General features: G+C 50.9%; 1 protein-coding gene across 1 annotated transcript in view; it reads left to right on the top strand.

Annotated features, from left to right (window-relative positions):
* The window catches only part of GLRX3 (glutaredoxin 3), a 32,251-nt gene extending 17,933 nt beyond the window's left edge, over positions 1-14,318 (top strand). The window contains exons 5-11 of the mRNA XM_062214401.1: positions 3,536-3,708; positions 3,905-3,966; positions 5,852-5,909; positions 8,266-8,318; positions 10,819-10,858; positions 10,950-11,042; positions 14,066-14,318. Coding sequence (XP_062070385.1) covers positions 3,536-3,708; positions 3,905-3,966; positions 5,852-5,909; positions 8,266-8,318; positions 10,819-10,858; positions 10,950-11,042; positions 14,066-14,116 — 530 coding nt within the window. The 3' untranslated portion in view covers positions 14,117-14,318. The remainder of the gene's footprint in view (positions 1-3,535; positions 3,709-3,904; positions 3,967-5,851; positions 5,910-8,265; positions 8,319-10,818; positions 10,859-10,949; positions 11,043-14,065) is intronic.
* Positions 14,319-17,599: the final 3,281 nt, after the last annotated feature.

Below are 17,599 nucleotides of genomic sequence, written 5' to 3'. Positions count from 1 at the left end.
TGAGTTTATGTTGTTTTCTTTTTGCTGTGCCTAGTACAACATTATTATGCTGCATAATTGAGCATTTAATTCCTTTGGATGATGCTGCTGAGATCCTGAGAGTGTTTGTTTCAACTACACAGGAGGGAAGTGAGTAAGACAGGTGGCAGGAAAGTCCCGGAAGCTGTTGCTGTGATTCCTGGATGTCCAGTGTGACTTTATAAAAACAGCCACGCTTCCAAAATAGACTTAATTCTAAATTCTTCCCTATGTGGTTATTAAATTATATATCAAGTTATGAAAAATGTAGTTTAAAAATAAAGTTTCATGATGATACATTTTATCTTCAAAGAGAAAAAAAATCATTCCTCCCTCTCAGTCCTGCGTGGAAAACTCCATGCCAGTGTAAATAAGCAGAGGAGGGTGCCTGCCACCTGCTGAAGAGCTGTCTGCCTTCGCCAGGCTGCACTATCACTCAGCGCAGCAGGCGGCCTCAGGGCCGGGCTGTGCTGCAGTCCACACTCACCTCCCCTTGGCGTGAAGTCACTCCTGGCCCGTTTGGTGGTGGCTTCTTTGAGGAAGATTTCCCATCTCTGAAGGCTGAAGTGCAGCAAAAGATGGGTGAGCCTGGATGGCAGCTCACACGTAGCAAACCACAGTGAAACCAGCACCAGTGCTCAGTGTTCTCTCTCTCTCCCTCTCTCTCTTTTTTTTTTAATTTATTTATTTGAAAGGTGGAATTACAGAAAGGCAGAGGCAGAGAGAGAGAGAGAGAGAGAGATCGCCCATCTGCTGGTTCACTCTCCAAATGTCCGCAACAGTCAGAGCTGGGCCAGTCTGAAGCCAGGAGCCAGGAGCTTCTTCCGGGTCTCCCATGTGGGTGCAGGGGCCCAGGGACTTGGGTCATCTTCCACTGTTTTCCCAGGTGCATTAGCAGAGAGCTGGATGGGAAGTGGAACAGCCAGGACTTGAACCAGTGCCCACATGGGATACTCGTGCTGCAGGCAGTGGCGTAACCTCTGCCTCCCAGCACTGGCCCCGGGTGTTGATTCTTGAGTACAATATCTAAGAAAACTAACTGGGAAATATTTTTATTGTGCGCACGCCTGCCGCGTCCTTGATTCTCTGCTAGATTCTCTTCCCCCTTTGTGTGCACAGCAGCCTGGCTGTCTGGTCTCTAGACCTGGGTGGAGTAACGTGGAAGCTTCAGCTCTGCCGCTCCTTTCTGGCCGCGTGGTGGAGAGGCTGGCATTTCTGCGCAGACGTGCAGTGGCGCCCTTCATGCGGCAGTGTTGTCCTCTCTGCTTGATTTGTGCGCAGCTCCCTGCCAAGGAGGTCCTGGCTCTGTGGAGCTCCCGTGTGGAGTTGTGGCCCTCACGTTGTGTTAGAACACGACTGAGGAAGGCTGGCATTTCTGGGACACCTGGCAAGACACTTCTGGGGTCTGCCCAGCTCCTGCATAGGCTGCACCTCCCTCTCCTCCTCCTCTAGGCGCCACCTCCAGGATTCTGGGGTGTCATCAGAGAGCCAGGTTATCCTTGCTGTGTCTGCCTCGTGAGGATGGGGAGGGAGAGGTGCCTGCGTTTTGGGAAGAGTGCTAGAAGCTTGCGTATCTTGTTAAGCTGAGTGTTAAATCCTGGAGCAGGCTAATCAAGTTATTTGGGAATTCTTGGAATTAGTTCAGTTAACAAAGCTTTAACAAAGCAAATGCTATTTGAACCCCAGAAATTTCTCCTTCAGTGAGAATCATCTGTGCTTTTTACTTTTTAAATCAGACTGAAAAACATAGCAAGGTCAAAAGTGTTCTTTAGGATTTTTTTGTTAGATATTGATTTTTTTTTGTTAGATACACATAGATATAGATAAATGTGGCCTGTTATTCATATCCTGAGTAGAAATGACTACAGATAGAGTGACCCTGTGGCTGCTAAACACCATTTTTCTACATTTACATGTTTTTATTGCATGCATGTGTTTTTTTTTTAAAATGAAAAGTGTGTAAATATTTTGTTTTTGGGTAAAACCTTCTTACTGTTTTATCCTTCAGCATAACATTTCCAACCATTTTAACCCTTAAAAATGAAACTTTCAGTTCATCTTTCTAGTCTGCATGTAATTGCCTAAAGCCAAAGTAAAGCTTTTTCTCAGCCGGTTCCAGTAGAAATGAGTTAATGTGTTGGTACAGGATAACCATCAGCAATCAGCCCTCAGCTGTTTACTAATGAATTCCCAGATGAATGGAAGAATTTCAGAATCAGTGTTTTACTTGAGGCTGTACATGAACTTAACACTTGGGTTGTAGCAAAAGCAACTTATTATATGCTGCACAGATAAACCCTAGTGCTTGATCTGGACAGACTGTGGGCCGCGGAGATGCTGGGCGCTCAGTTGTAGGTCCATGTTTTAGTGGTAAACCTGCTTTTGGGTGACATCTAGAAAAGCCTGTTCTTGCAATTAATCTTGTGCTGAATTTTAGAATTTGATTTCATTTCAAAACAAAGAGATGATGCTGTTAAGTCCTCTAGGATTTTTTGAATCTGAAGATTAGGTTATTTTCCAGGGAATCATGACTGCATTCGAAAAGAATGATGACGTGTGAAAGAGGAGGGTAGTTCAAAGTATTGGGGGAAAATTGGGAAGAATTAGCTTATGGAAAGAAAAATATCCTATTTCCAGACTAGACTAATAAGATTATGAAAGACTGATCCTCACCCTCTTACTCTGCAATACTGATGTTATAATGAGATGATGTCAAAAACATGTAGAACAAAAATGTGTCACAAAAGTATAATAAAATCATGGAACATAAAATTGTCACAACAGTGTAGTAAAAAAATCACATTACATACATTGGGGAATGCAGATAGTTTTAGGAAAGGAACTGTCAGGTTGATGCCGCGAGATGAGAGAGCGCCGTTAGGCTGTAGACTGCTGATAGCCAGCAGCAGAGAAGTTCGCTCTGGGAGTCAGCGTGCGCTTCTTCCTGATTTGCGGTTTCTCCTGCTTAGAGACGGGAAGGGTCAGCACGCTGAAGCGGGCTCCCAGGAAGTAGTAAAACGTCGATGGAAACGAGGCAGGACTGGGTTCTGAGCTTCAAATGATGGTTAAAATAACTGTGGCAGAGTTTTCTCCTTCCACCCAGAATTGACCCAGGAGAGCAGGTCCGTCCCCACTCAAGGCCACTTCCAGTGTCGGCTGGAGGGGTGGATGGAGCAGGTGCCACGGCCTCAGGGCTCTGCTTTTTTGGCCAGTATGGTTTCTTTTACAACAAAAAATGTTCTCATATTGAAGGAGAACCTTGATATGTACACACACACACCCACACCACCGCTCTCTTTATCTCCCTCACAGATCTTATCTGCAGGCCTAGGACGTATGGCCCTCAGTCAGATGCCGTTTTCTTGGAGTGTTCTCTTCACTCAGTAGTCAGCCGTGCTGACTGAATCACCAGCGAGGCCGAGGCCGAGCTGACATCCAGGCTGAATTAATATCCAGTTGTGTATGCGTCTGAGGGAAAGAGCGCGGCTCAGTTCTCCATTTCTTCTACCGTGTGCAGGTTTCAGCAAGCAGATGGTGGAGATCCTTCACAAACACAACATTCAGTTTAGCAGTTTCGATATCTTCTCGGACGAAGAAGTGCGGCAGGGCCTCAAAGCCTACTCCAACTGGCCTACGTATCCTCAGCTCTACGTTTCCGGGGAGCTCATAGGAGGGCTGGATATAATTAAGGTGAGAGCCACTGAGAGCATGCTTTCCAAAGCGTTGCAATAAATCTCAAATACAGTTTCTTTTGAATCTTAACTACCATGAACCTAAAGTTGACATGCAGTGTTTCAGGTTAGGTGATGTCTCGGTGTTCTGGTGGGTGTGATTTGGGAATTTATATCAGAATCACTTCTCAGACTGACACATATGCTCGTTTCAGGAGCTAGAAGCGTCAAATGAACTAGATACAATTTGCCCAAAAGCTCCCAAGTTAGAGGAAAGGTAAGTGTTTTAAAAGTTTCAAATAGTCTGTCGTTCGTTATCTGAACAATATTCTAATCATCAGTTTGGTGTTGTCTGTGTGGCAATCGAGAATTCGGTGTTTGTGTGCCAGTCGTAGCTGTTTGCAGTTAGACCAGTCGTGCAGCCTTGGGAAGATCAGTTTGCACTGCAGAAATCTTAGCGCCTGTTTTGTGGTGATGTGTTTGGACGCCAGGCTCTCGCTGTCCTGGGGACGCTGTGTTGGGACGCTGGTGTGGCCGTCCTGGGGACGCCGTGTTGGGACGCTGGTGTGGCAAGTACCGAGCAGGAGCGTGTGTGCCCTCCAGCAGACCGTGGGCTTCTCGTTGCCCTTCCAGCCACGGCAGGTGAAGATCCAGGCTGATTTCATTTCTTTCTTTTTTTTTTTTTTTGACAGACAGAGAGAGAGAGAGAGAGAGAAAGGTCTTCCTTTTTTCCGTTGGTTCACCCCCCAAATAGCTGCTACGGTTGGTGCACTGCGGCCGCGCTGCGCCGATCCGAAGCCAGGAGCTCCCTCCCGTCCAGGCCGATTTCAGAGCTGTGCAGTCTCTGCTGTGTTTTTGGGAGGATCTTAACCAGCTTTGGAGAAGCTGTCTTATAGGCATTTGGACTTCAGGAAAGACTTAATGGGCTTTTTATCAAAGTAAATATGATGTGGAGGTTTAAACAGGAATTTATTTTGAAATAGACCAGCACATGACCCTTGGTGTGCTTGGGGCTTGCGTGTGAGGTCAGCCTTCCTGTTGTCATTTTCTTGCCACTGAATGGGTTGAGGATTTCTAATGTTTAGCAGTGAACTCCTCAGGTATCCTTAGTCCTCCTAGGTCCTGCTTCACGTCTGGCAGACCGACTGTCTTGGCAGGTTTCCACAGAGTGGCACTGGGGTGTCCCTGGGGTTCTCTGGTCACAGAGACTGTGCAGCCTGCAGGGGCTGGGGCTGTGCTCCCCATAGCCCTGCGTTTCCTTCACCCCCGCTGTGTAGCTCCTGGGTCCCTTGGCCGTGCCTGTTGTCTCAGTGTGCTGCTCTACGTCTCCTGTGCTTTCAGGCACCCAAAGGGAGCTGGCTCGAGTTAGGTGGAAGTGAGGCAAGTGCCCAGTGAGCAGAGGGCAGGGGTTGGCTTTGGCGGCTGGGACCGTCTTTGAGCTCAGAGTGGCCTGTGGCTCCGTGAGGTCTGGGCAGCAGCATGTTTCTGCATCTCCTATCTGAGAAGTGAATCCTGCTGTACCGGATGTGTCAGGGGTAGAGCCGTGTGTGTTTGCTTTGGGACAGCTTCATTCCGTAGGGGACACGAACCACAAACCATCTGCTTCAGCGGTGGGAGGAGAGAGTGGTGGTGTGACCCTTGTCCCCACACTGACTCTTCCCGGGGTTGCTGTGTATGTGGATGGTCAGTTAGGGTGTTTGGAAGATGCTGTGAAATGCAAGCAGGACGTTACAGTGGGGATTTTCACAGTTGGTTTGGGTGATGTCCGTGCCTTCCAGGTGGCCTTGTGAGCCTGAAGGTGGAGCTGTGCATGGGCGTCACCACAGGTCTGGTTCTGGACGTGCTGGGTGGGCTGGAAGCATATTTAGAGCAGTTCCTTACTGATTGGTTATTATTATTACTTTCCTAAGTGCTGTGAGTTGATGGGCTTAAATTGCAACTTGAAGGAACATTCGTTGCCTTAAAAGCCATATTGTGTTTTACAGTGGCTTAGGGAGAGAATGAAATAAAGGAAAATGTCAGTGCGTATGCTTGTTCAGTACCACGTGTGGCTGTGAACTGTCACGCTGCCGTCCCTCAGATGTGCACGTGACTCGTGAAGCAGAGAAGAGTGGTGTTTAATAATTGAGCTGGGCCATTTTATATCAATTTTCTCTCTTTAGGCTCAAAGTGCTGACAAATAAAGCTGCTGTGATGCTCTTTATGAAAGGAAACAAACAGGTAAAGAACTCAAAAATGGTTTTCTTTGTAATTTCTTCCGATGTTCACATCTGCACCAAGGGGACAGTTAAATCTTTTTTCCTGGCTTTGGCTAGTGAAGCTGCAGTGGTACCAGGAGTTAGCCAGCCTTCAGTGCTGCTTATGGAGATCAGGCACAGTCATCTGCATTTTGCTGGGCTGTGTCGTCAGCATCTCAGTGGGGTGTGCTTCTCTGCTGCCAAACTCTCAGCTCTCCTGTCCCCTCAGCCCTCCTCTGACCGAGGGTGCAGTCTGTCCCCGTGTGTCCTGAGTGTTGGGGGCCTGAGCGCGCTCAGGTTTGCCCCGGCTCGTCCTGTGCAGGTGTCCACCATGGAGAAATAAACCTGTGGATGTTTGCTGAATAGGCGAGACAGTCGGCAGTTGTTACTCAGAGTGATGTGGTTCTTGTCGCTTTCTTGATGAAAGCACATAATGATTCCGCTTTATTTTGAATAGCAAGATTGATAGGTCACTCACTGTTAGTTTGAGCAACACTAATTATATTTTGTATTCGAATGACAATAATTTCCAAACCTGGCCATGTAACATTTATATGTGTGTGTGATAGGTGTGTGTGTGTGTGTTTTGCAGTTTTCATAGGAATTGAACCTGTTAATTCATGACCAGGTGTGGAGGTAGAAAGGCTGGACAGCTTGGCCTGTTTCGAGATAAGGAGACTGAAGTTGTGGAAAGTGAGGTGATGGGATAGACACTGCCCAGCTTGTTACCCAGGATGCACTGGGCAGGCGACTTCACCACAGGGACTTCATGTCCCCTTTTCTCAATGGGCTCTTTTTTTTTTAATTATTATTTTATTTTTTTATTTGATAGAGAGACAGAGAGAAAGGTCTTCCTTCTGTTGGTTCACCCCTCAAATGGCCACTACAGCCGGCTCCGTGCTGATCTGAAGCCAGGAGCCAGGTGCTTCCTCCTGGTCTCCCATGCAGGTGCAGGGCTCAAGCACCTGGGCCATCCTCCACTGTCTTCCTGGGCCACAGCAGAGCAGGACTGGAAGAGGAGCAGCCGGGACTAGAACCCAGTGCCCATATGGGATGCCGGCGCCGCAGGCGGAGGATTAGCCTAGTGAGCCACAGTGCCGGCCCTCAGTGGGCTCTTTGAGAATTAGGTTCTGTAGGTAGTGTGGGTCTTCATGTAAGTAATTGAGTGAAACTAATGAGTGTAACTTTAATGTGACCAGTGTCGTGGAGGTGATGGGGGAACATAAAAGGTTTTCAAAAAAATTGAGAAGCACAGAGAGAGATGGAGATGGAGATCTTCCTTCTGCTGGTTCCCTCACTGACTGCCTGCCACAGCCGGGGCTGGGCCAGGTGGAAGCCAGCGGTCGGGAGCTCAGTGTGGGTCTCTGTGGGTGACAGGAACCCGAGGACTTGAGTCAGTACCTGCCGCCTCCCAGGGTGTGGGTCAGCAGGAAGCTGGAGCAGTAGAGCCAGGGCTTGACTCCAGTGCCTTTGAAATGGGGTGCGGACATCCAGAGTGGCTGAGCTCCTGCCCCAGCAGGGAGTTAGGTAGACTTGAGCTTGTTGGAATCACTAGGTAAGGGCCTAAGCTTTTGACTGGTCTAGTATGTTTATTAAAATGTAGGAAGTTACTAATTCCCCATAATGATAAAGTATCTTTTTTTCCTTTGTAGTGATGGTTTAAAGCCGATTTTTTATTCTCAGTAGCTTTTAAAAACCAGCGTACTAGAGCTATTACGATATTTAGTTCATGCATTGTGGAAACAGTATTGTTAGAACTATTAAAAATGTTCATGTGGTTGCACATCTTTTCTGCAGGGTAGGGTATTTGGTGTCCTGTGGAATGAAAAAAACTTAATTTCTTTAACGTCAAGGAAACTTGGTATCCTGTAACGTGATGATAAAAAATGGGGGCCAAAGCCCAGCTGGGAACAGGATGAGGGTTACCATGGGCACTTACGGGACTTAAGATCATTTTGTGTGAATTATATAAAAAATGAACAGAAGTCTCTGTAGAAATCTAGGTTGGATGTGATGAACTTGACTGTAGAGAGTCTAAACTGCTGGACACGTGCTGTCCCAGGTGGGTTCTGGGTCAGCAGTGGTGTCCAGGTGGTGTCAGTTCTTGAAGGGGTGGGCTGTGAAGACGCGCCAGGAGGTTAGTCTGTGTAGTGGGGTGGCTGCCTCAGACAGGCGCCAGGTTTGTCAGGCCGGTTAGGTACAGGCGGCATGCTGGGTGACAGCACGAGCTGTAGGTTCCATTGGACAGGTGCTGTATTGGGTGACAGCATGACATATAGCCATGCCAGTTCGGTTATGTAAAATATGTAATCTTTGTGATTTTTGTTTTTAAACTCTAGGAAGCAAAATGTGGATTCAGCAAACAAATTCTGGAAATACTAAATAGTACTGGGTATGTAAGTCTCGTTCTTGTGTGTTAGACTTAAAAATTCTAGCTTAACATTTCTGCCAGTGATAATTTTTTTTAGTTGTAATGTCTACATTTGGGTATTCTTATCTGTTTCTTTTGCTATGGTGTTTGGAGTACTCTACCAAAGTCTTTCTATTCAGACATACAGGGGTTGTCTACCCTGAGTTCTTCCCATGTAAAGATCTAATAGGGGCACCATGTTATGGGAGCTGCAGAATTTTCTTTGAAAAAAATTTGTACTTTTCAATAGTATGTGAAACAGGTGGGCACACTTTCAGCTCCATTGCTTGTGTTTGAGAGGTAGGGCGGCTGAGCCACAGCTTTTGGGCTTTTGATTTGCTTGGTGAGGGAGCTGTTGGGATTTTTTTTTTAAGCACATGTTCTGTGGGGTTTAATCACATGTTATTTTCTTACTTTCTCTTATTTCAAAATTGCTTTTATTTTATTTTTTTTAAAGAAACCTATAATATGTATCCTAACTGCACCTTTAAATAGATTGCACAACCCCATGAGGTGACAGGGAAAGTAGGCTTAGGGCTCTTTCACCATTTGTGGGCAGGATTGAAGGTGAGTTGAGTAGCACAGGTTGAATACAGCCTTGAGGACATAACAAGAGACAGTTGATTTCTCCAAAGTCTGTGGCTTTTTACAGAGGCGAGCACAGTCAAGGAACTGAATTTACGTCCCATGCCTGCTCCCTTTTCCGCAGAGGGGAGGCTGGCTGAGTTTTGGTCATTTCTATGGACCTCCCTGTGCCATGGCGTGTGGGGAGACACACTCAGCCCTCTCTCGCCAGCAGGCTCCTTCAGGGCGAGGTCATCGTCTTCTCGCCGGACCGCCCGCGCCAGCCCTGCAGGGTCAGAGAATGGCCTCTTACTGGGCTTTCTGCCGGAGTGTCTAACCCTGGGTGGGTGGGATGTGCCAGCCACCGTGAGCTCACGATGCAGGGCTCATGAGCAGGTCCTCATCTTGCTGGGAGTAAGTGTGGGGAGAAAGCTGCATTTTATGATTTCTCATCTGTTCTTATCCTTGTCTCCAGTAGCTAGAGTGTGTGGGGGGGATAGAGGAGCAAGTGTAAGGCGTGTGAAACACTGCCTTTGCACAGAGCGTGTGGAGGTGCCGGCTGGGGTGCCGCCCACCGCAGTCCTGGCCTTCCCAGGCAGGCCGGAGCTCAGAATTTTCACCAGTGGTAGAAGGTACTTGCCACCTGTGCTTTGACTGGAATAAAGACTTCACCCGTCTTTTTTTCTTTGATTTTTTTTTTTTTTTTTTGCTCTTTCAAACATTCCTTTGTTGGTACTTGCTGCTTGTTTATACTATCACCAGTGCTTTTTGTTTTGTTTTGTTTTGAGTGTTCCTGTACCGTGGGCAGTTTTCTTGGGAACTTGTTTACTGAATAAACAGGATTTCCTTATGAATGCAGTTTCCCTTTTCTGGGAAGTCTAGTTATTTTTTATACGTGGGTGCCACTTCCCCACCCTGCTCTGTGAGCATTAAACAGCAACTGCGTAGGAGGGCTGGGGCCAGGAGTGGCTGAGCGTGCTCAGTGCTGGGCTCCAGAGGTCGGTAGGCTGCAGCTGGCCGCAGGCTTTGTGACTCGGGTGGTGTGGGAACACGCATGCACCCTGCAAGTGGGCGCTGTGGCTGTGGCCGTGGCCGTGGCTGTGGCTGTTCTGCACCCTGTAGCAGAACCGAGGAGCTGCAGAGTCTGGAATGTTCACCGTTGGCCTGTGAGAGCATGTTGCCAGCTCCTGATCTAACCATAACCCCCGTACGAGGGAACTTCAGAGAGTTCAAGGAAAAAATGGGAAGTCCGTGCATTTTTTACAATGTGCATTTTCTGTGAACCTTTTAAACACTTTTTTTTTGGTAAAGATTTATTTATTTGAGAGGCAGAGTTACAGACAGACACAGAAAGGTCTTCCATCCACTGGTTCACTCCCTAAATGGCCGCAACGGCTGGAGCTGAGCCAATCCGAAGCCAGGAGCCAGGAGCTTCTTCAGGTCTCTTACGTGGCTGCAGGGGCCCAAGCAGTTGGACCATCTTCCACTGCCTTCCCAGGCCATCAGGAGAGCTGGATTGGAAGAGGAGCAGCTGGGACACGAACTGGCGCCCATATGGGATGCTGCTGCCACAGGTGGAGGCTTAGCCTACTATACCATAGCTCCAGTCCTTTGACCACTTCTTGTATGCATGAATTTCAGAATTTTTAACATCAAAATTATCTTTTAATTCTATTTTCGACGAGCTTTTTGAAGTACCCTTGTATTATCTAGAGCAAAATCCAGATCAGTTTGAATCTTGGGGTGATTTGATTTACTCTGTGGGAGCAGACAGACGAGAAGTCATTCTGTCGGTCTGTGGTACATGTTGTTAGTGGAAAAGTTGATCTGCTTTTCTGGACTGTGTTAATAACATCAATGGTTTTTAGAGTTTTTGTGTAAAACTATTTCCTGTTGAAATGTTTTTCCTTTTTTGCAGTATTGAATATGAAACCTTCGACATACTGGAGGATGAAGAAGTAAGTTCTGTATTTTGTATTTTGTCCTTAGTCTTGTTTTTAACAATAAGGGTATGACAGGAAGGCTTCAGGGTCCCTGTTGTCTGTTTAGGTTCGGCAAGGGTTGAAAGCGTACTCCAACTGGCCGACGTACCCTCAGCTCTACGTGAAGGGAGAGCTTGTGGGAGGACTGGATATTGTTAAGGTAAGCTCCTCACCTGCTGTCCTGAGAACTGGAGCTCTGGGCGTGTTTGAAATCCACGCTTCGCACTGCATGTGGACCCTGGGCCGGTCTCTCTGGGTGCGGACCCTGGGCCCGTCTCTATGGGCGCATACCCTTGGCCCGTCTCACTGAGTGTGGACCCTGGGCCCGTCTCACTGGGTGCGGACCCTGGGCCCGTCTCACTGGGTGCGGACCCTGGGCCCGTCTCACTGGGTGCGGACCCTAGGCCCATCTCACTGGGTATGGACCCTGGGCCCGTCTGTCTGGGTGCGGACCCTGGGCCCGTCTCACAGGTGCAGACCCTGGGCCCGTCTGTCTGGGTGCGGACCCTGGGCTCGTCTGTCTGGGTGCGGACCCTGGGCCCGTCTCTCTGGGTGCGGACCCTGGGCCCGTCTCTGGGTGCGGACCCTGGGCCTGTCTGTCTGGGTATGGACCCTGGGCCCGTCTCACTGGTGCGGACCCTGGGCTCGGACTCTGGGCTCGTCTCTCTGGGTGCAGACCCTGGGCCCGTCTGTTCTCTAGCTGCTTGTTCAGTCCCTTCTAGCCCAGGGTGGGCGTCCCTGTGTGCACAGTATCGTGTCCTCTCTGCACTTGCCCTGCCAGACCTTCCCAGGCCCTCCTCCCTGCCCCCGGCTCCTCATCACCACCTGCCGGCCGGAGTCCACTCTGCCAAGTTACGTGATTTTAGTTTCCCTTGTGCTGTACTCGGCCAGGCACAGGTTCCTGTCGTATTTTCTTGTTTTTCGGCATTCCTCCACCATCCCCTTGGCTTTGGATTTTCTTACAAATTCTATATTTAAATCTCTTCTCTGTGTCTTTCAAGGCCCAGCCTGTCAGCGAATCTGAGACTCTTGCAGCCAGAAGCATTGCTCCTGCTGTTGACGTTGCCTGTCCTTTTATTGCTTTGTTGTTAGCATCCTGGTTATCAGAATGACTGAGTGCATGGAGCCAGAGGAGGAGCAGGAAGCGCGGGCTGCAGGCTGCTGGAGGCCTGGAGCTGGCTTGGCCCCGCCTGCCACACCCCAGAGGCCATGGGTCGCTGGGCTTGGTCGCCTGGGGGAAAGATGCAGATCCCTCTTTGCTTTTCAGATGCCAGGGAATCTTGGCGTCAGAGAGAGTGTGCGTTCTGAATTCTCCTGTTGTCCTGCCTCTTCTGGGGGGATGAAAGGCTTTACCTTGCTCTACGGGAACTCAGGAATCTTAAGTGGACATGGCTTTGCTTACATTTCGTGTCTAGGATGTAGGACAGCCCAGCTTCTTCCCACCTGTGTGCATCACAGCAACACTGGTTTGTGCAAGCCCAAGTGGTAGGAGCATCTCCCTGCCCAGGCCCGCCCTGGACACTTGGGGATGAGGAGGAGGGCGGCAAGGGGCGGCGGCTGAGTGGGAGGTTGGGCTTTTCTGGAGAGGCGTGAGCCAGCGGTCACAGGTGAAAGTGGGTGGCAGCTCCCCAGGGCCCGGCTGGGAGACTGCGTCCTGGGCGTCCCCCTGGCTGCTTGCTTAGCCGGTTTCCTCCGAAGTGGAAAACAGGTGGAGCAGGCTGTGCCACCTCTGGCTATGTCAGGAGAAGCAGCCGCCCTGTGCTTCCTGAACGCGCAGCTCAAGCCGTTTGCGTCGTGGCTGCTCCTGTGCAGCTTTGTCTCCGAATTCCAGGTCTGATGTGATGCTTCTTAAAAAGGCCAGTGAGGCATTTCCTGTTTTCCTAGTAAACCGTCTCACTCCTGGAGGGAGAACTGTACCTTCTTAATGGCCCCGAAGCAACAAAAATAGATGTGCATTGGGTATTTTATGTATGTGTGTCCTTTGTAAGACAGTCTTCAGACCCCAGATTCTCCCGAGCATGTTCTTGTCTGAGTGTTTTATAGCCTGTACCTTAGCCATGGTAACTCTTGGGAAGACACAATCAATAAATCTCATTTAACTGTAAAAGCTGAGCTGCGTGGGATTCAGTCGGGTGATGGGGCTTCTTGTTTACTTGGGAGAACATGAACATTTGGAAATTTGTGATGTTGTTAACATTTTTCCTCGAGCAGATGTGGGGATGTCTCACAGGACGCCGTGCTGTTCGGTTCCTGGCGTCAAGGGCAGTGTGCGTCCTGCGTCCAGCACGTTCTGGGTGGGCTGAGTCCAGCTGGCCCTGTGGAGCCCTGAGCACTGTTTCTGTTGGATGAGTCAGTGGAGACAGCAGGAGCTACTCCAGGGCCTCAGTGTCCCCAGGCGTGCGCCTGGCGGCTGCTCGCCCTGCTGCTGCCCCCGTGGAGAGGGGTTGAGAATGCGAGGGTCAGACTGCAGTGTCCACTCTGGCTCCTGGCGCCTGCCTGGCTGCTCTGGTTCTCGTTCTCAGGCGGTGGACGAGGAGACGCTTCCCCAGGCCACGCAGCCTCCCGCCGCTCGGGAAGTACTGCTGCGTCACAGGGCCGGAGGAGGGCCCAGACGCCACTGAGGGTTGGCCTGTGTGTGTGCAGAGTCACACAGGTTGGCGTTAGCCCAGAGAGGAGGTCGTGTGGACTTCGGGGGTTCCACTGGTTGATGCTCACGCTACTTGGGGACAACCTGAAATGTCACATCAAATTAAATGTCGATTTTAAACTAGAAAATCTTACTTGTCTTTTCCCTGTGAGAGGAGCCGCAGGAGCGGGCGTGGGTCTGAGTGGGCTTTCTCATCACATCGCTCCTCTCTCCCCTCGGTGCTTGCTGTAATTCAAGTAGGGCGCTGCCGTTTATCCCACGGCTGTATTAGCTTCTGCTGGACGGTCTGGTTTCTGGTTGGGCGTACATTTGTAACTTGTCCTCCGATCATGTGTGCACCTTCTGTGTGCAGTATTGAGGGTGCTGGAAGACGAGTTTCAGTTCCCTAGGGTCTGTGCTCCCTTCGGCAGCACATACACAGTTCCATAGGGTGTTTCCTTGGGTCCAGACCCAGATGCAAGCCTGATGGCATGGATGTTTTCATTTCTTATATATGCATATATATTCTACTTTTTTTTTTTTAATTTTATTTTTAGGAACTGAAAGAAAATGGTGAATTGCTGCCTATCCTGAGAGGAGAGAACTGACAGGCGAAGCTGATGTCCGATGGTGCCAGGAGTCTACGGTGGAGCAGTTCATGACTTAGTCCTCAGAAGTGGACTAGGAACAAGAAGACGCTGCTTACCCAGTTACACTTTGTGTATTCCACAGGGCCATGCTAAAGAAATGTATGTTACGTTTTTTCCACCAAAAATAGAACGCAATAAACATCTTCAGATTCAGTTAAAAGGATTGTTGGTGTGAGTTTGCACAGTGGAGGGAAGCACAGTTGCTGTCATTGACTCACTTGAAATCTCTTCTTCATACCGGCCTCTTGCAGCGTTTCAGGACAGGCAGCAGAGCGTGCCCACGCCAGCCCAATGGCTCCCCTTGCTGGCCAAAGATCTCTCTACACTTTGAAGGCTCCTGGAAATCTGTGGGTGGCACTGCCGAGCGGGGCTGGTAAAGCTGCCGAGGCAGCGTAGAGGTCTGCGAGCACGCCAGGAGCGTCACCCAGAGCGTCTCCGGACGCCACGCAGGCGCATTTGTCAGAGAGCTGTGAGACACGGTCGCAGGACGGTCCCTGTGCTGTAAGCATCAGGATTTGTCTTAATCATGGGGATGGACATATTTTCAGCTGAGGACATTCTGAGTCCGTGAAAATTTCTGAAGTGCTTTTGGTCCTGAATCTGCTGTTTGAAGCTGGTGGCCGCCGGGGGTCTCTGCGGTGCGGGCTTTCAGCGGGACAGCTGAGCCCCCTCATGTTCGCGGCAGAGGCCGACCTCACGGACTCATCCAGCTGTTGATGGGGGCAGCAGAGGCTCAGGGCTGGCCCCGGTGTGTCCTGTACTTGTCCTGTACATTCTGAGCCAACCTGTAGTCTTACCTTATCCTGGGCAAGATTTGATAACCTGCCTGGCTTTTTTCTTTTTCTTTTTTTTAAAATTTATTTGAAAGGGTTTTGGGGCCAGTGCTGTGGCGTAGCAGGTAAAGCCACCGCCTGCAGTGCCGGCATCCCATATGGGCACTGGTTCGTGTCCCGGCTGCTCCACTTCCGATCCAGCTCTCTGCTGTGGCCTGGGATAGCAGTGAGGGTGGCCCAAGTCCTTGGGCCCCTGTACCCATGTGGGAGACTCAGAAGAGGCTCCTGGCTTTGGAGTGGCCCAGCTCTGGCCATTGCAGCCATTTGGAGAGTGAACCAGCGGATGGAAGACTTCTCTCTGCCTTCCAAATAAATAAATAAATAAATATTTTTAAAAAAAGTTAGATTGAGCTTCCATCCAAAGCCAGGATCCAGGAGTTTCCTTCGTGTCTCCCACACGGGCTCAGGAGTCTAAGCACTTGGGCCATCCTCCACTGCTTTCCCAGGTGCATGAGCAGGGAGCTGGATCAGAAGAGGAGCAGCCGGGACTTGAACTGAAGCCCAAATGGGATGCTGGCGCCACAGGCACAGGCTGAGCCCACTACCCCACAGCACCAGCCCCCTGGCTTGCTTTCCTGGGCACAGTCAGAGAAAACGCATCCCATTTCACAGACACCCACCTCCAGTGTGGGATACACGTCTTTGGCCAAAGGCTGTTGCTGTGGTCACATCACACGGTGTGTATTTCAGGATGACGCCCCTTACCGTGGCCCAGACAGAAGTAACCTCTTTCCCGGGCCACCACGTTGAGTCCGAGTGAGTGTGGAGTGTGCCGAGAGCTGCCGCCGTGTGCTTCCTGTGTCTTGGTTCCGGTAGCTGTTGGCTGCTCTGTGGGTTGTGGGCCGGGGGCGTGTCCGTGCACACGGATGAGTGGCCGATCCTTGGCTGATCTCAGCAGCTGTGTGTTGTGAAGTCGCCTGTCACATTTTTCTCACGAGTGGGTTTTTCATTGAGTCCGTCCCTGTAGAAAGCGTGTTGTCAGTCCTTGCTCTGGTCTTGAGTCCTGGGACAGGAGTTCACAGCAGAGGGGACGGTGGTGTTTGGGTGGTGTGGTGCTCCTTGGGTGCCTGGGGTGGGAGGGGCCTTCCTGACAGGCGCCTGGTGGAGGGTCGGGGCAGCCCTGGCTGTGCCTGGCTCCACCGTGCCGTGGGCAGCAGCGTCCTGGGGCTCCCCTGAGGGCAGGTCCGCCAGCTTCTCCAGCTCCTAGTCCTGTGGGGATCGAGCTTGCCGGCGCTGCCCGAGGCCTTGGGGAGCGGGAGAGGGAGGTCGGCGTGGGGCGGGGCAGGGCGCAGGCGCTCTGAGGCCGGCTGCTGGAGGGCCGTGGCTGCCTATCCACCTTTGGAAGCCAACCTCACGTGGTCAGCACTGCCTTTTACAAAGGCTCCTGCCGGGAGCCCGTGAGACGTCGTGTGTGTGTTTTTACCTGGAAGTAACCCCTACAGACGTGGTGTCCGCTTAGGGCAAATAAACCTTGCAGGGGTAGACTTTAAAATTCCGGTTCCACTTTGAAATCAAAGATGGAAAGGGAACACCAACGCAAGAGGCCAGCAAGATGGTGAACGTCTTGGCAGGTGAGGAGCATGGCTTAGAGCTGGGGCTTCATCCAGGGCCGGGTGGCCCCCGACCTCGGGGTGCCTCTCCCACAAGGCCACCCGTCAGACGTGTGGTGCGTGCTGGCTGGAGCTTGTGCCCTCTCCACGCCTCCGAGACTGGCTTATCCTGCGAGAGCAGCCGAGGGCCCGCTCCTGGAGACGGGCTCCCCGCGTCCTGTTGGCTGGGACCAGCCCCGACCCTGCTCATGGCCTCCCTGTGAACTCCAGGCCCTCTTGGGCCATCTGGACTGATCGTTCACTCGCTCAAGAAGTTAAAAAGGCCTCCGGGCTGTTTTCATCTTCAAAAAACAGGAGTTTGTGGCTGAGACTGGTTTTAAGGCAGCGTGTTTGTGCAGCTGGAGCTCTCGCCTGAGGTGGGCAGTGAAGACCCGTGTGCCCTGTGTCCAGACTGCATTTTCCCGGGGGCAGCAGAGGCGGCTCCAGCAGTTGGGTCCCTGCCACCCTCGGGCGAGGGCCAGGCTGAGTTCCAAGCCCCTGGCTTTGTCCTGGCCCAGCCCAGGCTGGTGGAGACGTAGTGAACCAGCAGATGGGAGATTTTTCTCTGTCTCTTGTCTCTTCGCACCCCCCCCCCCCCAAAAAAAAAAAAAAAAAAAAAAACCCTGAAAGTAAAAGTTAAAAGAATCGGGAGTGTAAGTCTGATAGCCCTGAAGCAGCCGCAGTGCGCCCTGTGTTTGCCCCCGGGAGCCTGACCGGCTGAGTGGGTGAGAGCGCTCTGGGGCCTGCGCTGTGGCATAGGTTAGACCTCCTGCGGTGCCTGCATCCCATATGGGCGCCAGCTGTGAGACCCAGCCACTACTTCCAATCCAGCTCCCTGCTAATGGCCTGGGAAAGCAGTGGAAGACGGCCCAAGTGCTTGGGCCCCTGCACCCACATGGGGGACCTGGAAGAAGCTCCTGGCTCTGGTTCCAGCTCTTGGCTTCTGGTCGGCCCAGCCCTGGCCGTTGCAGCCATTTGGGGAGTGAACCAATGGATGGAAGATCTCTCTGTCTCTCCCG

This window comes from Lepus europaeus, chromosome 17 (genome assembly GCF_033115175.1).
Source record: "Lepus europaeus isolate LE1 chromosome 17, mLepTim1.pri, whole genome shotgun sequence".
NCBI classification, from domain to species: domain Eukaryota; kingdom Metazoa; phylum Chordata; class Mammalia; order Lagomorpha; family Leporidae; genus Lepus; species Lepus europaeus.
This window is presented reverse-complemented; position numbering and strand designations above follow the sequence as displayed.